Source organism: Choloepus didactylus, chromosome 2, assembly GCF_015220235.1.
Source record: "Choloepus didactylus isolate mChoDid1 chromosome 2, mChoDid1.pri, whole genome shotgun sequence".
Classification (NCBI taxonomy): Eukaryota; Metazoa; Chordata; class Mammalia; order Pilosa; family Megalonychidae; genus Choloepus; species Choloepus didactylus.
Window position 1 is genome coordinate 15,075,772 of NC_051308.1, and position 23,480 is coordinate 15,099,251.

Here is a 23,480-nt window from a genome sequence, read left to right on the forward strand (position 1 = left end):
AATTGAAATTTTGATTTGACTTTACAGTGAAAAGGGCAACACTGTTCCTGGATATGATTTTTTGGTGAATTCCGTCTGGCCAGAAATAGTACGAGGATTAGAAGAAAACTTGCCCTCACTTTTTAATCCTGGGAATCCTGATGCATTTCATGAGGTAATTTTTCCCCCATCATTTTTGATTCTTGCAGATGTTAACCTGAAGCTTTAGGATAATCATGTTTTTTACAGGAAACTCTTGGTTCTGTGGTTTATTAAAAACAAGAATTTGAATTGCTGAGTGAACACGTACCTTAAAACACACATTTTGTTATCCATGTTGTAGTCTCTGATACTTTCAGGAGTAAGAACTGTTAAATTTTAAAATGTAAGTATAATTCAATGTAGATGTAATTGTGACTAAATATCTGTATTATTTTATAACTTTTTTTAAAGACCCTAAGATCTACTAAAAGACAGTATCTTCGTAGTTTTCCATGAAAAAGTGACTTTGTATATCTCCGCTATTCATTTTGAAAGTGTTAGGCAAAACAAGAAGTATTGATTTAGATTTGAAGTGTGCTATATAAATGTCCTTTATAATTTAAAATATTAGGAGGTCCTAATATTTCCTTTTTAAAAATATAAATCATATAATGATTTAAAAGATTTTATGGTTGATATTTCAAAAATAAATTCATAGTTTTGTTATCAGTTGTATAATATTTTAAAGGCAGTACACATAGTCTCACGGTTAAGAATAAAGACTAGAGCCAGATGGCCTGAATTCTAGTCCCAGCTCCCCTATTAACTGCCTGTATTGCTCAATTTTTGGTGCTTCTCCTCCCATGGATTTTTTTGTTTTTGTTTTTGTTTTCTTATCCAATATGACAATCTTTGTCTTTTATTTGATAATTTTTAAAATTCACAATGTGTATAATTCCTGGTATATTTGGATCATTTCTACTATCTTATTTTGTACATCTGTTTGTTCCCGTTTTCCTCCTTCCCTTCCTTTTTCACCTTCTTTCTATTTGGACTTTTGAGGGTTTATTTTCCCACTTCATTCTGCATTTTTCCCTCTACTAATTTGGAAGTTACATCTTTTATTTGTGTTCTTTGTGTAGTTATCTCAGTGGTTACTTCAGAGAATCTAAAACTAATCGATGTCTGTTAACCTCCTCTAAACAATATAAGGAACTTAGAGTGCTTCGATGCCGCTCACTCCATTTCATACCATGTCTTACTATTTCCAGAGTCTTATTTCTATTTTGATTTTGTTAATCCTAAAAATAGGCATGATTTTTATTGTTTTATATAGTCATTGCCCTCTCGGAATTAGTTCACATTTATCATTTCCTTTGTTTACTGTTCCTTCTTACATGTCAGATTTTCCTGCTTAGATCATTTTCCTTCTTCTTGAAATATATCTGTTAGAAGACTGTTAATAAGAGTCTGCTGATAATAAACTTTGCTTTTTAACGTAACTCTCTGTTTATGTTTGTGTAAGATTAACTATATTGCCTTAATATTTGAAAGGTAGTTTTGCTGGATATAGAATTCTTAGCATTTTGAGCATTGTCTTCTAATTTCCATTGAGAAATTAGCTGCTAATCAAATTGATGTTCCTTTGTAGTTAGTGCCTTTTTAAACTCTGACTGCTTTTAAGATCTTCTCTGTGACTTTGGTGCGCTAAGTTTCACCATGATATGCCTAGTGTGGACTACTTTTATTTATTGTACTTGGGATTTGTTGGGTTTTCTGAATCCAAGGATTGGCTTTTTTTTTTTAATCAATTCTGGAACATTTTATCCATTATCTCTTCAACTGTGCTTCTCTCTTATCCCTCTATAATCTCCTTCTAAAACTCTTGATTAGGCTTTCTCACCTTATACTCCATGTTTCTTAAAATTCATTTTTACATTTTGTATTTTGTTATTTCTCTGTGCTGCAGTCTGGATAATTTCTCTGGATTTGTCTTTCAGTTCACCAATTCCTTCTTCAGATGCGTCTAAACTCCTTTTTTCACATGTGCATTGAGTTTCCAACTTCAGTTATCTTAATTTTTATTTCTAGAAGTTCTATTTGCTTCTTTTTCTAATCTGCCTTGTCAATTTGCTTATAAATATTTAAAGTGTAGAGGAACACAAGGCAAGTGTGAAAAGCCTGGCAGTCTAGTAGACTTTAAAACAGAGAAGACAACAAACTTGGAGCATTGTCATTCCAGAGATACCACTTCTCTGTTCTCTTGGCTAATTAGCCCATGTTATAGTACATTGAAAATATGATTGCTTGTGTTGTGTTTTATAAATTGTGTGACAATAATCTTTTGATATTAAAAGTAGGGCTTTTTAAAAAAACAGATACCATAAGTAGAGTGAAATAATGATTTTAAACAATAGCCATGGAAGACCTTTGCATTTTGCTGTACTGTTTAGAAATTCGTATTGTTCATATAACTGACTCTAGAATTCTAGACCAATACTTAATGTTTTGTGCTTTAGTTTCAAGTAGATATCTACCATTCTCTTTCTGGAAATACTTTCATCTATAAGTCTTAATGTAACATGTTTCTTGTGAAAAGAGAGATATCCTTGTTTTCTTTTAGTATCCATTATATTCAGAGGTAGAGCTTTATCCCTAAATAGAGGAATAATCCTTTGTCTCAACTCCACGTATTTAGACCATACTCAGGTGATTCCATAAATGTTAAAAACCAGTTCAAGAAAATTTAAAACTTTTAGTTTTTACTACACTGAAATTCCTAGGCACAGATATCAGCATGCTTATGTTCATAGTCTGGTTACCTAGAATTGAGTCCCTTTTAATTGAAAAGTATATAAAAAGTCCAACAGTGTTCTCCATAAAGCCTGGTACTGGGGGAACAGAGTGCCCATGAAAGAAATAGGCATTTTACAACACCTGTGTTTTTACTCTGATGACTATCTGGGGTTCTGATTCTCTTCTACTTTGTAGCTTTGGTTTTTTTTTTGTTTTTTTTTTTTTAATTAAATTCAGTTTTTTTGAAAATACATTCACATACCATACAATCATTCATGGTGTACAATCATCTGTTCACAGTACCATCATATAGTTATGCATTCATCACCCCAATCAGAAAGAATAAGAATAAGAATAAAAAATAAAAGTAAAACAGAACACCCAAATCATCCCCCCCATCCCACCCATTTTTCTACTCATCCATCCATACACTAGATAAAGGGAGTGCAATCCACAAGGTTTTCACAATCACACTGTCACCCCTTGTAAGCTACATTGTTATACAACTGTCTTCAAGAGTCCAGGCTACTGGGTTGGAGTTTGATAGTTTCAAGTATTTACTTCTAGCTATTCCAATACATTGAAACCTAAGAAGTGTTATCTATATAGTGCATAAGAATGTCCACCAGAGTAACCTCTCGAGTCCATTTGAAATCTCTCAGCCACTGAAACTTTATTTCTTTTCATTTCGCATCCCCCTTTTGGTCAAGAAGATGTTCTCAATCCCATGATGCCAGGGCCAGATTCATCCCCGGGAGTCATATCCTGTGTTGCCAGGGAGATTTACAGCCCTGGGAGTCAGGTCCCACGTAGGGGGGAGGGCAGCGAGTTCACCTGCCAAGGTGGCTTATGTGGCTTTGTCTTTTGGATACATTCATTGAGCTCAAACAGAAGAGGAAACCCTCATCTATGAAATGGAGATGGTAATAGTTACCTTGTAGGGTGGTTTTTTAGCACACTGTGTAGATGGTAGATGCTGAGTAAGTATTAGCTACTGCTCTTTATGACATTGTTAGTTTCTCCTGTCAGGTTTTGTGCTATCTCATCTATAAAAATGATGTGATTACTCACATGGTTTGATTTCTTCTCTCTCTTTCCTTTTTAATTTTCTTCTCCTTCATCTTCTCCTCTTCCTCTCCTCCATCCCCCACCCCTCCTTGTCCTCTTTCTCTTCCTCTTTCTTCACGAGGCAGTGATGAATGTACCACTTAGTCTACTGTCTCTCCCAATTCCAATGGCATTGAACTTAGAATCCCTGGATTTCAAAATGAGCTTTGCCACTGAAGAATTTGAGTATGTCATTTAACCACTTTGGATATTGATTTCCTCATCTATAAGTGGAAGGCATGGGAAAGGGAATCCCTCATGGTCCGTACCAGCTCTAGAATCTGATTCTATGTATCGATATTTACCTTGATTATAGTTGTTAGCATATGCTCCTAATTCTGGTTAGTTTGCTTATAATTAAAATGCCAACTGTCTGTCCTCATTTTAGAAGTATACCATAAGTATGGATTTTGTAAGAAGATTTGAACGGCAATGTGGATCACAAGCCAGTGTGAAAAGATTAAGAGCACATCCTACCTATCACAGTTTCAATAATAAATGGAATTTGCCTGTTTATTTTCAAATAAGGTCAGTAGTAAATTCACCACCCCCCACCTCTGTCCTTCTAAAATAGAATTTGAATACCAGCTCAAGTTGCCCCCAGTTAACAGCATTTTCTTTGTGATCATAATATTATTATTTAGGAGACAAAGTTTAAAGTGGAAATATATAGGTAGTATCATGGTTACCAAAGTTCTAGCTTGCATCTCAAAAAGATAAGTTTTATTTTTTGGTACTTAGAGAGCTTAGACTTGGAGTGAGCTGGACTCCAAGCCCAGCTTCACTTCCACGTGTTAATACTCATTTGGTTTGAAGATCACCCTCTTTGATAAAAAAAATAGGAGCTATTTTATCATCTGCTTCAAATAGTGGACTATCCAATTTCTATTGTTTTTGCTTTTGATACAAACATCTGGAAAATTTGTCCCTGCAGTAGGGGTGAGGAGGTAGGAAAAAGCATAGCTTTAGGCATTTTTTTCTTTTCAGCTGATGCCATCTATCAATTTATGAGTATCCTAGTTTTTATTTTGGCTACCTTTATAATCTTTGTGACATTTGTTCTCTCAATTCTAAAAATGGTCACAGTATTCTTAGAGGTATCATGATAATACCTAAGTCAATGAGCAATTCTGTAAAGTACTTGGGGAAATTTAGATAAGCACTTAATAACGTATGTTTCAGAGGAAATGTAGATGATCTGGCCATTTTACAGATTCTCTTGAATGAGTTAATGGTAAATTCCTCCATAGAATGACATTAACTAGAGCATTTTGGTTGAAATGCTCCTTGAAGACTTGTAGGCTTTTTGTTTAAATTGCTGGATGCTTTCATTAATTATGAGGCAGTCCTTTTCCCCTGGTGTTCTGGGGAGAAATTGCAGAGAAAAATACATTAGAATTAGGTACCTTGATTATAATTGCTTGCCATGATTGAAAATGTATGTAATCATCTTTTTGATAATGAAATCACACTTCTCAGATTGAACTAGTAAGTGCCCTTTCACGTGCAATGCTGTTTTATTGCTTAATTTCCAAGGTTAAATCATTATGTAGTTTGCCTTTCAGTAGGAAATTAAGGATTTGTTCATCTACAAATATTCAAAGACTACATTGAAAATAGTTGTTATATGATAAATCAAGGTAAAGCCAAGGCAAGAAGCCCTTTTGATTTATGAACAAAATTTAAGGTAGTGAAGCACCTTTTATAGAATTAGAGTATAAGAGAGAAATGATATTGAAATGTTACCATTTCTTTTGTAGTTCAGGTTTGAAGTTACATTACCTTAGCTATCTTATGCCTTCAGACATAGTTCTCTGTCCACTCTCCAAACTCCTTTTTTTCTAGTCCTTTTCTTTAGATCCCCTGCTTAGTAACCTTGCAGTGTCACCCCTCCTCTGTTCCTCTGAAGCCCCCAGAAGCTGTTTCCAACCCTGTGCTCTAGACTGTGGACTAGGCTGGGTCCCACAATCAAGGCACAGCCTGACCTCAACTACTTCTCTCGTTACAGTTTCTCTCAAAGCTGTTAGTCGAACCTTACACTGTGTTGACTCAGCCAGTTCCCTGAATGATATTTTACCTTTACCAGATTTTAACCTTAAGCATTTAAAGGAGTTGGTTAACTTTTCTTTGTATGAAACCTTTAACAGTTATATTTGATTTATGAAGTGTGGAGCTTGTTCTTAATACCTTTGTTTTTCCATTTAAAAAATAAATTTCAAGTGATACTTTATAGGACTGTCCCATTTATTTTTAGCAGATGTTGAATTGTTGACTCTGAAGGATGACAAAATTCTGCAAACATGGTTAGGGTCAGAGCTGCATTGTCACCTGATTCCCTTCAGGGTCATTTAAAGTAAACTTGAAAGTCAGTGGGTGATAATTTTTAGACGTTTTTCTCCTTAGACATTTTTTTAAGGAGAAATAGTAATATTGCACTCATAATTATTATATTCTCCATAATAAATTTATGCTTCTGCTTTTAGGAAAATAGGCAGCCCATCCCACCCCATCCTTTGTCCCTCACCCCGAGTTCTTGTGAACACATTTTGTATCCTCTCGCTGTTCCTGAGACCCCACTGTTTCTCCTTTTAATTTGTTCTTATGGTGTATCAGACAGTAGGTTTAGGCTTAGTTTCTCACAGGAAGAAAATAAATGCAAATGTGACCACCACAGTCTCAAATTTTAGTGAAACATTAGCTACTAGACACTGTAAGGGAAAGTGTTAGCCCTTTAAATGCTGGAGTTTTAGTGGGGTTTTTTTTTAATTGAAGTCTTTCTAGAATGTTATACACCCCCAGAACATTCACATGTATGTATCATATTCACTATATACTAAACATAATGTATTCTTCCTTTTGAAGTAGCATCTTTATTATATATATAGAATTAAAGTGTAGGTTGCCCTTTGTCTTCCTGATCCCTCTACCCTCCACAAACATACTTATGTGCAAAGTAGACACACGCCCTTACATCTGAGATACTACAGTGCATAGAGAAAGGTAGCACACATAACCATTATTTTTATGTAAGTACTTTTGTATTATTATAGACCTGTGACTCTTATGGAGAGTTGTGTTTAGAGACCCTCCCAGAACCTAAATTTAAGAATTCAGAAGTGTTTGTATTTGGGGCTGCCTTTCTTTTACATATGTTCTGTCAAGAGTAGGATGACATTCCCTGTGCATGTAAAAATTACAGTACACCTCTCTTACTTTTTGCCATTTTTCAAAAAGAAGTACTATCACTTCACCTCTGGAGCTTAATGCACAGCAGAGCTACATGGGGGACTAATGCTGGGCTCCTGGCTGGGGAGGCACAACTATGACAAGTGGCTTAGGTAATTTAAATTTCATGGATCTTTTCAGTAACTCCCAGGCAAAACATCTGATGTTAAATGCCCAGATATCAAGGGTCTGCTGCATTTGTTTCTTGTCCTTTTTCATTTGCAGTTTTTCAAAAGTATCAAAAACATTTGTATAACTTGTATCCCATGTCTTTACCTTATACCAAATGATACCTCTTTTCCCTTGTGGCTTGATAGGTTCAGGCTTACTGCTTTTAGTCCCACATGCTAGTCCACTGAATGTAACATGAGTTACTTAATCATTTCCTTACTTTCAGCCATTTAGGTTGCTTCTCCAGATTTTCCCTGTCATAAATAATATTGTATTAATTACCAGACTTTTTCTGTATGGGAGTTTCTTCCTATATTTTGTATAGATTTTTAAAAAGGTGAAACTAAGGTTCTAAGATTGAGAAATAAGGGCTTGATTGTTCTCTGGAAACTTGCAAAGCAATTCCATCTGTCTGCTTTTCACTGTTACCTGTGTCACTACTCCTTTTGCTGTCATTCCTGTGTTAGTCTCCAGTGCTTTCTTCTCTTATTCCACTTTTCTATTTGTCTCTTGTTTCTTCCATGCCTCTCAACTTTTGCTTGGAAAGGCTGGTCTTTTGTAAGTTTCACTAGACAATCAGCGAGTTCTGTTCCTTCCATATAGCAGACAGGACAGTTACAGGACACCAGCCAGTTATAATGTATCCAGTATAATCATAAAATCTCAACTTTTAGGTTTACTGAGTGCTTGTTGAGGGCAGGCCAGGGCCTGCCTTTTTTGTCTAAAGTAGTGCTCTTCTTTAAAAGTGAAAGAGTAACTTCAGAAAATTTCCTTAAGCCAAGTCTCCAAATTGCTTTTAAAACGTACATATGTACTGTCAAAAAATGAAATTATCTGTTAGGTAAAGTGATCTTAAGCATGTGTCAGAATTTATTGCTAACGGGAACCAGTGAGGTGACAAAATAGTGTGCTGGTGCAGAGAAGTAGGAAAATGGAAGAAGTCTGTGACAGGATGATGTGAGAGGCCAGACTGGCCAATTGTCAGGGAAAAACGGCACATCGAAGAAGAAATTATGCGGATAGTGAGCAGCAGTGACCAACAGGTCCCAGTAATGTGAGAGCACGAAAGTGTGTCACCGACAATTAGAAGGGCACCAAGCGACGAGTGCTAGTTTGAACAGGCCACTTCCAGTAATTTTTCACAAGCTGTAAATGAAAGTCCAGAATACAGTTTTCCCGTTTCTTAGTTTGTGTTCATTTATCTTCCTTTTGATAGTGCTAATTTAGATGTATTGGAGAAATCAAAGTTTCATGGTCTTAGAGTGATTGGAATGATTATAGCCAGTTTGGACTTGTCAGGAATGACCTCCTGATGGAGACTTAAATGGACAGTTTGTTTAAGCTGAAAAACATTGAGTTAGTTATAATTCAGATCACTGGCAAATAATGGAGAACTCTCTACATTACCTACATAATCAAGATAGTTTATTTCTTCCTTGATGAAAAAAAAAATGTCTGGAAGAATAGGCATTCCAGGGCTCCAGGGCATCTTAAGAGCATTGAACTTATGAGCAAGTGATTGGAGGACGTTCCTGTTACTTAGAAAGAAAGAGAGGATGGACAAGGAAAGGCTTCTAGCAGTGTCTGTCTTAAACACTAATTATTATTCCTGTTTTTCTCGCAGATTTAGGGAAATAGCAGGATCCTTGGAAACAGCACTTACAGATGCACTGGAAGATGCTCCAGGTAACTTCTTTAAAGTGATAAATAGCACGATGTCACTAAGTGAGTTAATTAAGTTCATCAAGTCATTTAGATCTTAATATTCCAAGAGTTAAAACTTTTTCCTATCATATAATAAGTTGGACCTTAAAGACACTTGGTTTAATTTCTTTTTTTTTAACAAGGCAAAAAGAAGTCAAATTTCTGGTTTATAGAGCTGCTTACTTTAAAGAGATGCAATAAATCTTCTTGCTTTAGAGAGACAGTAGAAAGGATGCTTTAAAAATATTCCTGTGTGAAACAGAATTCATGTATTTTCTGTAACATTTTCCTCAAACTGTTTCTAGAGAGCCATGCATTTGAATATGGAGAGCTTTCCTGATCATTTGATTCATTGTGCATCTGATACTTTGGTCTAATAGGAATTACTGCCACACTATATTTTATTTATTCTTTAGATTTTTGCCTTGTAAGTTAAAGTGTTTCACATGATGATGTTAAGAGCTGTCCCTTTACTGAATTTGGCAGGGGGTGGGGGTGGGGTGGGGGGAGGGATGTTGTTAAATGATAGGGAATGAAGAATGCAAAATGGTTTATTTTTCAAACTGTCCAACTCTGATCTGAGCCTGTACTGATGGTACCTTCCCAGTATGATGCTGTGATGTTTCACACAATGCAGTGAACATAACCAACTTGTTACCTAAGTAAAGAATTGCTAAAAACAAAACAATATATATATACACACACACACACACACACACACACACACACACACACACACACACACACACACACAGTATATCAAAGGGATGCAGCCCATGGAGGGCTTAAGAGTTCAACCTTTTTTTTTATAGCAAAATGGCCACTATCTGATTTTATCCCAGGCTGAGATGGGTCTGTATAGTAAAGGATTAGGATGCCCCTTCCTCTACCTCCAGAAAGACTCTTGCCTAGAGCATGTGTCCCTGGGCTTCCCACATGCTCACCCCCAGTCCTGAGACATTGAGGCATGCAGTAGTTCTAAGTATGCAAATTTAATCAAAAGATGTTTGCATAGTCTTACAACCATCAGTAATTTTGCATAATGTTATATTATTCCTCATGACCACTGAAATATTATATGACTATTTCTATAACCACATAGGTCCTTCGGTTCCTTGATTTAAATTTCTGCTTTCTTTTGTGCAACTGTCACACAACTGTCACAAATGACTGCACTATTTTAGCTCCAAAGTTAGTTTTCTTCTACCTTTGCCAAAAATGGTCATATTTAGTTGCCTCCTTTTACATAAGGAAAGTGTAAGTGTGCTGAGATAGGGGAAGAGAAGAATAGACAAATGAAACAGGACAAATTTAAACCTAAAGCTTAAAGTCTTGCAAGTGACTGCTACTCCAACCTGTGCTTCTTGATTTGTTATAAATTGCCTATTTGTACCCCCAGCTCCCCAAAATTATTTCCGAATCCTGCAAATGTTTAATTTCATCCAGATGCCTGGGAGACGGTATCAGATGTGAAATTATAAAAAGCAAAGATATTTTTGTAAACACTGGACGTGGCTGCTGGGTCATCCATGTTGCCTCCACTAGCTACTCTGGTAACCCCAAATACTATATAGTTCTTCAGAATGCTACTTTCTGGACTCTTGAATTACACATTGAAAATACTAGATTTTTAGCACATAATTGACTTGACTTGACTGAAATGCCTGAAGTGTATTTTTTTCTTCCCCCCTTAGCTGGAAGTTCGTATTGCCTTTTGGCTTCTCACAGAACATGGAGCAGCCTTAGGAAGTGTTGGTCAGATGAGATGTTTTTACCATTGCTAGTGCATCGTCTGTGGAAACTCACACTTCAGATTTTGTCAAGGTACTCCATGTTTGTCCATGAGGTAAGGGCTGACTGTATAGCCCATCAATAGTCAGTATTGATAAGAATTAAAGATACATTAAACTAAATACTGTAATGAGATATTAAAATGACAGTTTATCATGAGAAGTTAACTCAGAGTACAACAGTAGGCTAACATCTCAAGATTGTATCCAACTCTGTGTATATGTTTCATTTTTACTCTTCCAGGTGTTCCCTTTAATGCTATTTATATCACATATTCAGTGCTTTGTATTGCTGAAAAGCACTACACTGACAAGCTCATTTTCCCTCCTCAAAATCAGAATATTTGAGTGCCTACACATTAAAATAAAGATGCTCAGTTTCATAAAAAACAATTTAAAATGAAATTATAAATATTTTAATGGTTAATATTTGGAAATTTTTAAAATCACAATTTTTGAGAGAAAAAGGTAGTAAAATTAACTAACCCCTTCTTTTCAGAATATCCTAGCTTTTCCCTTTTCGAGTAATAGGATATATTAAATATTCATAAGCTTATGATGATTTATTAGACATTGTGTGTAATGTCAGAAATTCTTGATCTACAAGAACTTTCATAGGGTTAAATATTGAGCCCCTAGACTCTGCCAGGGGCAGGGCCAGGTTCCCTGTCTCCCTGCCCTGGTTCAGAAATGCTCTGACTGCAAAGACGCCCTGACTTCAAACCGACACCTTTGAGTGAGAGAAAGACAGGTAAACCAGTTGTTACCATGTGATCAGTATTCAAATAGAGAGATGGATGTAAGTGTTCGTTAAAATGTTATGTTGTTGTTATGTTATGTTATATGTTATGTTATGTTACGTTATGATGTTATGTTCTTTTAAAAAAAAGACAATATGAAGAAGATACATCATACATTGAAAGAAATGAAATCTTGGTTATATAGAATAGGAGGATAACCCCTTTGTTCTCGTGCAGTATGTTTTAATGGGAAGAGCATAGGCTTTGGAGTCAGGCAGAGTCAATCCTTGGCTCTGCCACTTTTTAATTTTGTGACCTTGGGGAATTTACGGTCTAGGAGTCTCAGAAGTTAAGTCTGTAAAATAGGAAAACAGCTTATGTATATCGTCATCGTGATGATTAAAGAGATATTTGTTGGCTAACTGTTGAATGAAGTTCCTAGCACGTAGTGGGAGCTCAACAGAAGTTAGTTTCCTCCCTCCCTTTTGCCATCCCTCTTCTCAGAAAGGTCTTAGAAGACCATCCTGGTCCATCAAGCAGTTTCTGAAGGCTACTCTATATACCTAAGAGAGTCAGGGATAGTAAGATTCTTCAGATAGGCCTGTGCCTGCCAGGTCATGTATTTTTGATTGCAAGCAATTACTCTTTTTATATCTCTAACAAATTATTTTGACTTGAATTTTCATTATTTTCTTGATGCTAGTTTGCTTTTCTTTGGTTTTTCCCTTGCAACAATATGTTGTGCAAAGAACAACATATTTTACCTTTATAAATTGTATACTTGTTAAGTAAATTCAGTAAATTATTTACCTAATATAGTAGTAAATTAATTTTAAAAGCTTGTGATTTGCCAGAAATTAGTTTTTCTTTGGTCTGCGGGCTTATTTCTTATTTGTGTGTTGCCTGTTACTTTTTATCACCAGAAAATAAATGAGTTAAAGGAGGGTAAATGTACCGGGGTGGGGGGGTGGTTGTAGTTGTCGGTTTCTCTCAGTTCTTCACACTACCTGTAGAAATAGAATTTAGTGTACTTTCATTAGTAAATATTAACAGAATACTTTGTAGATATTGAGCATTTTATGGTGAATTCTTGACCCACATATATATGCAAATATTCATGTCTTTTGCTAGGCTAACAGTATTTAATCATTGAAATCCTTTTTCAGCTTTTACTCAGGCCCATCTCTAACGAAAGTGCCAAGGATGTCAAAAAACCTTTGGTAACTGGTAGCAAAGACCCTTCCAGTACCCAAGGAAATAATGAAGATCTAGGAAGTAGTTCTTCTGAAACAAAGCCTGTAGTTTTCATTTCTAGTACCCAACTTGTATATGTGGTTGCAGACCTAGACAAGCTTCAGGAGCAGGTGAGCACGTGACCTAGAATCTAAAGTTAACTTCAGTATTTACACAGAAAGTAGTATGTGCGAAAGAAATGGCACCATTTGGCACGATGGGGCTACCTCAAAAGAGAACATCTTGTTCACCTCTCCTTCTTGGTGTCTTTCTGGCTATCTATGACAGAAGGTATCTAAGAATGGGCTCTCTACTTCTTTATGCTAAGGAGTCCATTCTAGTATTTTATTAACCTGGAGCCACATCATTACTACTTCTCGGTAATGATGCTATAAGTTCAAAGCAAGGTCATGCTCCCCCTTTTTTTTCATTAGCCCAACTTACTCTGCACAGGCATGATCTCTAGTGGGTTGGATTTTAATTATTTTTAATTCACTTACCCATATATTTCCTGGTAACATGAATTTTCAGCTACACTTTCAAAGAATTGAAATATTAGAACAACTGCCTCTGTTTACTATGTATAAGACTCTATGTTTTTTGCTTTGAACAGTAAAAGAACTTTGTGAGATGAATTTAGTTTTCAACTCCTCTGACATAATTTTGCTTTTTTTCAAGTCTAAATATTTTGTGGTGATTGAACAAATAAGATTGCATGTTTTGAGTAAGAATATGGCTTTTATTGTGACACTTTTTTGTATCATGGAGAGCCACAGAATAGAAAATGTTTTTTGCTTATTCTCTGTGCATGTTAATAACCATTAAACTGTACTGTTTCCCTGGTAATGAATTCTTTTCTAGTGAAAGTATTAATTGAGAGTATTGCTTTCCTCTGATGAAAATTACTCAAAGTGCTGATTTTAGTTTTACCCTTCATTAATGGTATTCTAGAGTTGGTAGATGGAAATAGAATTGTCTCTTCCTTTGATCTATAAAAAGCAACTAAATATATAAAGTACATGTTTATTTCAGCTTCCAGAATTCTTGGAAACAATCAAGCCAAAACTTGAAATGGTTGGCTTTAAGAATTTTTCTTCTATCTCAGGTAAAAATGAACCAACAATTCTTTGAAAAGAAATAATTTTAAAAAGAATAATTTAAAATATAACTTCAGAGACTGTAAGATATATTTAAATTAACATTTTTCTCTGGTTGTAAATCCTTGGATGCTTCTATATTCTGTTCTGTGATTATAACTTTGCTAACTGATATCTCCTTTTAATTCTGATAATTAGATTTCATTTATTTTGAGACATTCTCTAAGATATGGCAGTATCTAAAATAAGGTTTATATCGGGACCTTAGACTGATTATGATTATATACCATCTTTATATTTCAATAGCAGCCCTTGAGGACTCCCAGATTTCTTTATCAGCCTGTATGCCTTCTTTGAATAACAAGATCATCCAACAGTTAAGTGATTCTTGTTTCAGTTACCTGAAAAGTGCCCTGGAAGTTCCAAGGCTTTACCGAAGAACCAATAAGGTCAGTGCCATTCACTGAAGAATATTGTGAGATGGGGAAATATATATTTGGAAGGCCAAAGAGGAGCCACAAGAAGGAGGGAATGGTTGAGGCAGAGGCAGAAGTAGGTTCCCAGGGGTAGCCTGAGAGAGACTTAATCTTTATCAGTCAAAGAAACCCTATTTGTGAGGAGAGGGAGACTCCTCCGGTCAGGTGCTTTAAGCTAAAATAACAAGTAGTTGGACTTAAACAGTATGGGCTTTCTGGATTATCTTTGCCTTAAAGAAAGATACTTTTTCAAAAGAAGGCATTCTAATAAAATATTTTTAAGTGCTATGCTTTTTTGTCTTCATATCTTGTATTCCAAAACAATTAAATTTACCTTGTTCCCTTCATGTTGTAATTGGAAGCTCCAGCTTTCTCCTGATGTTTATATTGTATGAGTTAAGATTTGAAGAACTACATTAAAAATATTAAAGGCATTTATAAGATGAAAAATTGAGCTCATGCTAATGTTCAAAGTCAAATTCTCCTGTTTTCTTATGTTCTAGAACAGTGATTTGAGGAATCCATTTTTACCTTTTTTCCCCCTTATTGAATTCTAATTTTCATGCATTTATTCACATTTTTTCCTTGCTAGATATCACACATAATTCTACACTTAATTTTCTTTTTTCCCCAGTCATAGAATTGGAGTTTAGTTAATTAACAAAAGCTCTTCTCAGGAACTATGAAATCTCCTAAGACAACGTGCTACTTGGAATATCTCTGGCATTCCTATAAACTTACTTTGTTTAGTGCCAGCCCTTTAGTTTATATGCTAGGTGTGGAGACTGTCCACTATTTGCATTTCCCTTTCCATCTGATAGAGGTTTTAGATGCAGAAGGTCATTGATCGACTGAGATTTAATCTCTTCTCCTTTATGGCTTTTTCTCCTTTTCCTTTTAAAATATGAAACATGCAATAGAATGATCACTTCTAGCAAGAGTACCTTGTTATGTAATTTGCTCTTTCTCATCTGATTTTAAGCTCCCATTTGAATGTGGGTGAGAGAGACCTATTTTGTATTGCAGAATGCATTATTTTTCTTTTATTAATCTACCAACTTTCCTTTTCTAACTGGATGTTACAATAATAAATTAATTGAATGCTTGAATTGTGAGACCACATGCTGCTAAACACCTTACATACACTCGCATTACTCCTTATAGCATACCCTATGAAGTAGATACCTAGGAATCTTATTTACAGATGAAGGAACCAAAGCTAAGAAAGGTTAATAAATTACTTGCCCTAGATCTTTGCTTCTCAAAGCATCACCTGGTGGGAGCTTGCTAGAAATGCAGAATCTCAGAACTCAGAGCCACCTACTGAATCAGAACCTGTGGGGAGGGATGGAATTTGTACATGTCTTAAAACTAGTGCATTAGTTTTATTCTTTTGAACTTGAGGTTTGGGTAACTGTTACTCTCCTTAATTTTTTTTCTATCCATATTTACCCTTACCAACATTATTACAGGAGGTCCCAACTAAAGCTTCCTCTTATGTGGACAGTGCTTTGAAGCCATTTTACCAGCTTCAGAGTGAACACAAAGATAAGCTCAAACAAGCAATAATTCATCAATGGTTAAAAGGAGCTCTTTCGGAGAGTACTCATAAGTAAGTACTGAAAAGTAGAATGTATGGGACTTTCTTAGAAAAGTCCTGAGGCAGAGTTCTCTAAGACAGTCAGGGCTGCATGTTGGTCAAGTAGTGAGAACATCAAAGCCTTTCTTCACTGGGCAAGTCAGAGGATAGGGCACTCACTTTGTTTCCAGCACCTGACTCAAGAGGGCCTCAGTTGTGTTGAAGATTGAGTTGTGCTCTCTCCTCCTCCTCACACTCAAGGCTCTTTGTGCCACCTCTCTGCCTGTGATGGCAACCAAGCCCGGTGGTGTTTACACTTTTCCTGCTAGCCCCAGGTCATTCACTGCCCCACTGGCTCTTTCTCCAGGCACCTACCATGCTCACTCAGTGCATGACGGCCTTTTACTTTTCCTAACACCATTTCCTTCAGGCATCATTCTCACAATCACAGCTTTTCCTTTAATATCCTTTCTCTCCCCAACTCTGTCAGTCCCAAAATGGTACAAATCACTAGAGATAATCAAAGGACTTAGAGTAGTGAGACCCTTGTGATCAAAGAAGCGAAAATCATACAGTTTAAAGTGTAATTACAACACATAAAGAATCAGTATCTAAAATCCTTGAAAATACAAGGAAGTCTTCAGTATCACTGTGATTGAATGTCTCTTCATTTCTAAATAAATCTGCTTTCTCCTAAATGTCAGCATTGAGTTACATCAAAATGTATATTATTCAATTTTATTGTTGAATTTTGTATAATTATTAATTTTGCAACAGTATTTTATTATTTCAATTACTTATGAGTTAAGCAGCCATTTTAGGCTAATTGAGAATATAATTATGATATAAACTGTTTTTATGGGCAAATGTATTCCAGATGCCAAGTAACGGGCTTATAAATGAAGCTTTGAAATAAAACTTACATATAATTTAGAAATTTAACCATGGTTGAAAATATCTGGAAGGCAATTAATTTTATTTTAAATTTTGAAATAATTTTACTCTATTTTAAATTTTGAAATACTTTTACTCATCTTTAAAAGATGAGCTATTCCCAGAACTGATTGTAAATGAACTTGTTACTTGCATTTGAGGAATGGGCTGTAGATTTTCACCCTCATTATATGAAAACCAGTTTGGGCTATAATTTTCTTTTGGTATTCAAGATTAAAATTTTAAACAAAAGCCACATACATATGTAAGTTCTGAGGTAAAGTAATACTGGGTAGCTGAGACCCTATTTTTCTTACACTCTAAAGAAACATTATATATTACCATGGCTGAATGTTTTATTGGAGATTAATTTTTATCCTAAATATCTCTCTCTTTTTTTGTCCACCAAGATAATTACTGTGTTTGATTGTTATACACAAATGTCTCTGTTCTACCAAAAAACATGTCTTGGTCTCGAGGTACTATGAAACTGTGTCAGATGTACTGAACTCAGTGAAGAAAATGGAAGAGAGTCTGAAAAGGCTAAAACAAGCTAGAAAAACCACTCCAGCCAACCCTGTGGGCGCCAATGGTGGCATGAGTGATGATGACAAAATCAGGCTACAGTTGGCCTTAGATGTTGAGTACTTGGGAGAGCAGGTAATTGATCAGCCGTTCTCAGTTTGGTGCTTCTGGAAATGAATTCTAAGGACCAGGCAGTTACCAAGATGCTGTTGAGGAGAATAGGGAGTTGATTCCCAAGATGTTAAGAAGAAAAGGGTCAGCACCCCAAAATACTTTAAAATTAAGGGATTTGTACCTAGGAATTAGGAGAAAGAAAAAGAAAAATACTGGAAATTAAGTTTTTGAAATCCAGTGAATTGATACTTGGTGCCATTGACATCTACTTTATTCACTGACACTCACTGTCATGAAACCCACTGAAATGTACCAGGAGGACACAGATGGTTGTGCTTTTTATCCACTGCCTGGAAAAAAGTAACTGCATACATAATTAGTGTTATTTGTTGCTTTGGCTTAAAAGTACTAGAAAAGCATCAACTCCTGTGGTACTTGAGAAATCGTCTAAGTACAAATTCTTTGCATCTTTGCCAGGGGTTTGTAAGTTTTCTGGAAAACAAATCAAGACATATGGTTGAATATTGTCACTTAGGAGGTAGAGATGGATAACATGCAAGGCCTTTTCATTATCACTAAGGTGACTTCCTCGTAGTATCATAAAACTTTTTTTCTAAACTGCTTCGGTTTTCCATTTAGCAGTAGATTATCAGGGAAAATTAAAATAAGCGAAATCATAAAATTTCCATCAGAAGATACTTGGTTTTCTAGCTGACTAAGATATTTCTTTTACACATCAGAGCTATTACTGAAAAATCTAATTTTTTTCTGTTTTGAGGTGAATTTAGAGATATATCCTGACAAAATTCAATTGCCATGTTTCTTTATTTCACAAGAAAAACTTAAAATCTTTTTACAAGCAAGAAAGTTTGTTATAGAAACAGGAAGAGAATAGATAAGTGAAAAGAAAGGAAGGAAGAGAGGAAGAGGAAGAAAAGAAAAGGCACTCACATATTCCCAGTCCCCAGAACTTACCACAGAAAAGCAAACAGTTACTTTCCTATATATCTTTTCAGATCTTTCTATGATGTGTGTGCTTTTTGTTTGTATGTTTTTAAAAAGTGGTAACATACTGTGCCATTTCTTGGTTACCAAAGTAAGTCACAATTGTTGCTGCGCCAAAGTGTTTTCAAGTTACCAGATTTTAAGAATGGTTGATGATGTTATGTTGAGATTAAGAGATTGGGCCAATATTTTTCTTTTCAATTCTCTACTTAAAACTAGTTCACTTTATTATTTCTTTTAGTGTGAATTTTCTTTTCAGCATTAAAAAAAAAAAATGAGCCACAAAAGAGGCTCTTATCCTGGTAAGAGTCTGATTTGATGGACCAAGATAAATTAACAGATGGGCTGCTTAGAATGCTAAATGTTTGCCCCAAAAACGTGGTTTTACTCTAAGCAAATCCTTTGCTTTAAAGGAAAAAATATCCAATCAGTCTTTAGGAAATGGTCTTTTTTTCCTCATATGTTAGAGGGTGGGATGGATTTTTTTGGATTTTTTGTTTTGTTTTTTTTAAGGGTCTTTTTTTTTTTTCACATTCAGCTTGAGTCACAGTAACATAATTCATTCTCTTATGGCCTTTGCAGATACAAAAGATGGGCCTGCAAACAAGTGACATAAAAAGCTTTCCAGCTCTCCTGGAGCTTGTTGTTGCTGCCAAGGACCAGGCAACAGCAGAACAACCTTAAGCTTCTTGGAAGAACCAGAAGGGAGAGAAAAGTTGGACTAGCCTAAAGGGGAGGATGTGGCTCTGTTCTCTTCCCAAGTCTATGTAGCAAAGCAGTGCTTCCAGTGCATCTACAGCAACACGTCAATGCATCTTCTCTCAGCATATTTGGGTCTTTCACCCAAAAAAGAACACAAAAGCCTTTTTCCATTGTATGGAAGATAGTTTTTAAGACATTTGAAACTTTCTACTATAGTTTACAAAGCAAATTATTTTATTTTTATTGTAAATTTTAGTGTGGAAGAGCTGATTTCTAAAATATGATTAAAGTATATAAATATATATGAATATAAAAAGTTGTCTCCCTAATCCTGCAGTTAGAAGAGACTACTGCAGTGGAGTTACCACAGTTTATTGTATGGAAATGCCCTTCTCTGAGATGAAAATAATTGTAAATTTACTGACTCTAAAAGAGGCTATGTAGCAGTGGCTCTCCATTCTGACACTAGGTATTTGAAGACGGTGCTTCTGATCATGCTCATGACCCGGGCCCCTGTCAGGAGCCAGAACAGTAGGAAAGAATTTATTTCCTAAATAAAAGAAGTGTCTGCCAAGATTGTGTGTACCTTTTACCTGCAAATTCAGCCCAAGTTAAATACTCCTCAGCACTTGTGCTCTATAATAAGCCTGTTTTCTTCCGGGAAAATGCCTCTTTGGAGCACCTGTTTGAAGGCTCCTGTCCGTCACGGAACCTCCCATTAGCTGTGTGGGAAGGCTGTTCCTGGAAGAATAATAAATGCACTCACCATATCGGTCACTAGGTCCCAGCCTTTCTGGATATAGGGAAGGAGGAACGTCTGGTAAACATTAGAAATACTGGGAAAAGGTGGAGACTGTTGGTTGGTTGGATAACTCACTCTCCTTACCCTAGTTTAGAGCATCATAGCATATCTGGGGCTTAGCCGTGGCATCTGCCCAGAGAGAGTCCCTTGATTATATGAAAGCAGATATTTTTGTTCCTCTGTTATTTGCGTTTCTTTACTTCTCAATCTCATACTCTTTGTTCAAAGGCGAGCTATAGGGAGAGGAAGGGAAAGAAGAAATGAATGCTAGGAAATTAACAAAGCAGACCCTGAAGTAAGCAGGAGTGACTTTTTTTAACTGGGTAGTGAAGCATGCCTAGAGAAGTAAGAGGGAGCATGAAAGAAGAAACACTTATAAAGACAGCAAGACCTAACTCTGGGGAGTGCCAAGTGCTTTCAGTGTTGTCTCAGCTCTCACAACCTATGAGGGGGCTACCACTTCATTTCCAGATGATGGACTTCCAGGAGAGTAGCTCTCTTGGCTTTTTTCCTACTCGCTGTAGAGAGCATGTGCCCTGTTCTTGGCAGTGAAGGCCCTGTCCCTGGGTGGATGTGTCTAATTCTGGAGTATAGTATTAGGAAGTCCACTGAAATTGTTTCAGTTTGAGCGGAGAAACAGAACCAGTGAATGACATAGAAGAAGGGATTGTAAGGATATGACATCCCTCAACTGTAATAGCTGGCTAAGTACTCTGTAAGGCTCTTGCTTCTTTGTATGGTCCTAGACTTGAAGTCAGGAGATTGGCAGTTAGGGAGGAAAGGTGGATTTGAAGTGAGAGAACAAGGATGAATTGAGAAAAAGAAGCTGCCAGTATCTTAAGTCCATGTCTTGAATTTATTTTGACTCTGACTCTTTCATAGACAAACACCAGGTTTAATAGTTTGTGGACTTTGAATTCTTACTTGCAAGCAGTCAAGTTTCCTATTTAATGTGTTCTAAGGGGGTGATATTATACTAATATCTAACTCTGGGTCACATCAGAATATTCCAGGTGCTCCTCTTCCTCTTTAGAAGGAGGGCCTTGTGGTCTACAGTGGTGGAGGGAATGGAGTTCTGCCCATTTGGTTGCTTTATTACATGACATTAAAAGGCTCAACACCGGAAGAAGGGAGAAGGCAATGCCGGATAGTCACCTGTTGGCTCCAGCAGAAGCAGAAGGAAGGTGTGGAAGGACCAGCTCCAGAGGTTGCCAACTGAAACAGGCTCCTGGGCCCTTGCTACTCACCCTGGGACCACCAGCGGAAGCATCACCTGGGAGGTTGTTATCAATTATATTTCTCAGGACTTGCCCCGGAATAACTGAATCAAAAGCTGCTTTTTTAGGCGATAATGCTGGTGGTCCATGGACCACACTTTGAGAAGCAAGGTTTTAAAACATTTCCTTTCCTCTCTGGAAGTTTCCAGCCCTTGCTCAGCTCTTGTCAGTGGGATACCTTCAAAAGTTAAACTATGAATCATACCAAGCCATGAGAGGCATCCAGCTATCCCTCAGATATCCTTTGAACACCCACAAGAGTTATCTGGTGCTAGAAAATACATGAAAGAGTGCAAGATCCCTGTCAATTTGAGGCTCTTTAGATCTAGTTAGGAAGACATTGACATTTCTTAGAAGAAAAGAAATGTAAAATCCAATCTAATCACCAACCTGGTGGGAGGTGCAGACTGGGGTGAGCACACAGAAGAATAAGGAAACTTGAATGTAGGGACACAGGCTGTGTGACCCTCACTGTCTCAAAGTTATGGAGTCATTGGCATTTCAACCCACAAGGAGTTTGTAAATCCTTTAGAATTGTCCAGAACATCGATCATCATTTTGTAGCTTTAAAAATTATGTGAGATGATATTTAAACCCGTAATCTACAATCCAAAACCCTTTGTACACTTTTCAGCAATCAGTTTTTAAGTTTTAGAAAGGGAAAGTGGTATATATCCTCATGTCCGTTCAGGTGGGCTTTGGTGCCAGATGAGCAACCAAAAAAAAGTCAGTTTTCTAAACTGAGTAAGGACTTTGGGACCTAATTAATTTCCTTGCTGAATTGTGAGAAGTATCACCCTGGACATAGCTCCAGGTCTTTTGTCCAGCCCAAATCTCTAATTGAAAGTAATTCAGTTGCTAAATAATTGCCTTATCTAGTTGATCAGGACTTTCAACCACAAGAAGACTTAGAATTTGGTGAAGAAATATTTAAGAGAATCAGAATCACCAGGTTTTTTTTGCATTCAGTAATCTGTGAGGTTTTGGTACTTTGTAGACTTGTCGTGATTTGCAAGATCTAGTCCTACCTACCTTTGCATTTGTAACTGCACATAAAAAATAGCTTGACAACAGCCGTCCATTAGCAACGTACTCCTAGCAACTACCAGATGCTGAAGCAGTGGAAGATCTATTGCCGGGTACATTTTAAAGTAAAGCAACACTCAAAAAAATAACTAGCTGCAGCATGTCATTTCTGTCGCATGTGATCAAGGACAACTTCCAAACTACTGTTACTTAACGTTTTAGGATGACATCACAGGCAGTGCCAGGAATCACTGAGGGCAGCAATGGCTGCTTTGGTTCACTGCTGGGGCCCCAGTTGCCAAGCATGAGGCCTGGTCTCAGTTGGCAACCTCACTAGTGTTTGTTAAATGAAAAAAGATATGTGCTGGGGTGATTGGAAAACCAGCTCCAGATTGAACAAACACGTATTTGGACCATTTTTCATTTGCAGTTTTAAGAATTATAAAAACAGCCATAGTTATAGTTCTGAATTTAAGATGTATCATCCACCTAAAAGCTTACATCAAAGGGTTGGAGCCTGTCTGCTTTGTGGCTACTGCCCCTTCTAGAAACTGGTGCTTGGAGTGGAGATTCTGTGCACCATTTAAAGCAGTGCTTCCTAAACGTTAATGCACGCATTCTGTAAAAATGCAGGTTCTGGTTCAGTAGGTCTGGGGCAGGGCCTGAAAGTCTGCATTTCTACCAAGATCCTAGGAGAGGCTGATGCTGCGTCTAAGAACCACACTTTGAATAGCAAGACTTTAAAGCACTGCTGCTCCCTGTACTGCCAGTTCTCCCAGGAGACTAGGCATCCAATTGCCTTTTCAAAAAGACCCAAACTGGGGAGTACGTGTGCCAGGCCCCTGCCCTCCACTGGCCCTTTGAGGGCAGAACAAATCAGGGAGTGCTGAGAGTGCAACTAAAGCGTAAACCCAAATAGAAATGATGATAGGTGAATTATGATGAAAGAACTATAGGGATTATTATAGTGAACAGAATCCCTAATATTGTGTGAACAAAGGGGACTGGTCAGCACTAACAATTCATTGAAATACTTTGGTGAGGGAGCAGAATCTCTGAACTGCAGTCTATTGAACATAACAAAGCAACGAAGTATAACTGCTGTGATATACTGATCCCATCAGAAGTGGATGTTGATCTTGCCGACCATGAGGTTTGGCTGTTTCTGGGGAATGTGCACACCTTGCTCAGGTTCATTTGCTCTCTGTAAGGAGATG

General features: G+C 36.7%; 1 protein-coding gene across 2 annotated transcripts in view; it reads left to right on the forward strand.

Moving 5' to 3' along the window:
* COG2 (component of oligomeric golgi complex 2) overlaps positions 1 to 19,300 on the forward strand; it is a 44,576-nt gene extending 25,276 nt beyond the window's left edge. Inside the window, exons 9-18 of one of the 2 annotated variants that reach the window (XM_037820846.1) lie at positions 28 to 154; positions 4,253 to 4,392; positions 8,885 to 8,946; positions 10,659 to 10,810; positions 12,661 to 12,858; positions 13,760 to 13,832; positions 14,131 to 14,273; positions 15,773 to 15,912; positions 17,292 to 17,472; positions 19,039 to 19,300. In XM_037820846.1, the coding sequence (XP_037676774.1) occupies positions 28 to 154; positions 4,253 to 4,392; positions 8,885 to 8,946; positions 10,659 to 10,810; positions 12,661 to 12,858; positions 13,760 to 13,832; positions 14,131 to 14,273; positions 15,773 to 15,912; positions 17,292 to 17,472; positions 19,039 to 19,140 (1,318 nt within the window). In that variant the 3' untranslated portion in view covers positions 19,141 to 19,300. Of the gene's footprint in view, positions 1 to 27; positions 155 to 4,252; positions 4,393 to 8,884; positions 8,947 to 10,658; positions 10,811 to 12,660; positions 12,859 to 13,759; positions 13,833 to 14,130; positions 14,274 to 15,772; positions 15,913 to 17,222; positions 17,473 to 19,038 lie in introns of those variants that run through there. The other variant, XM_037820847.1, reaches the window with a different exon arrangement.
* Positions 19,301 to 23,480: the final 4,180 nt, after the last annotated feature.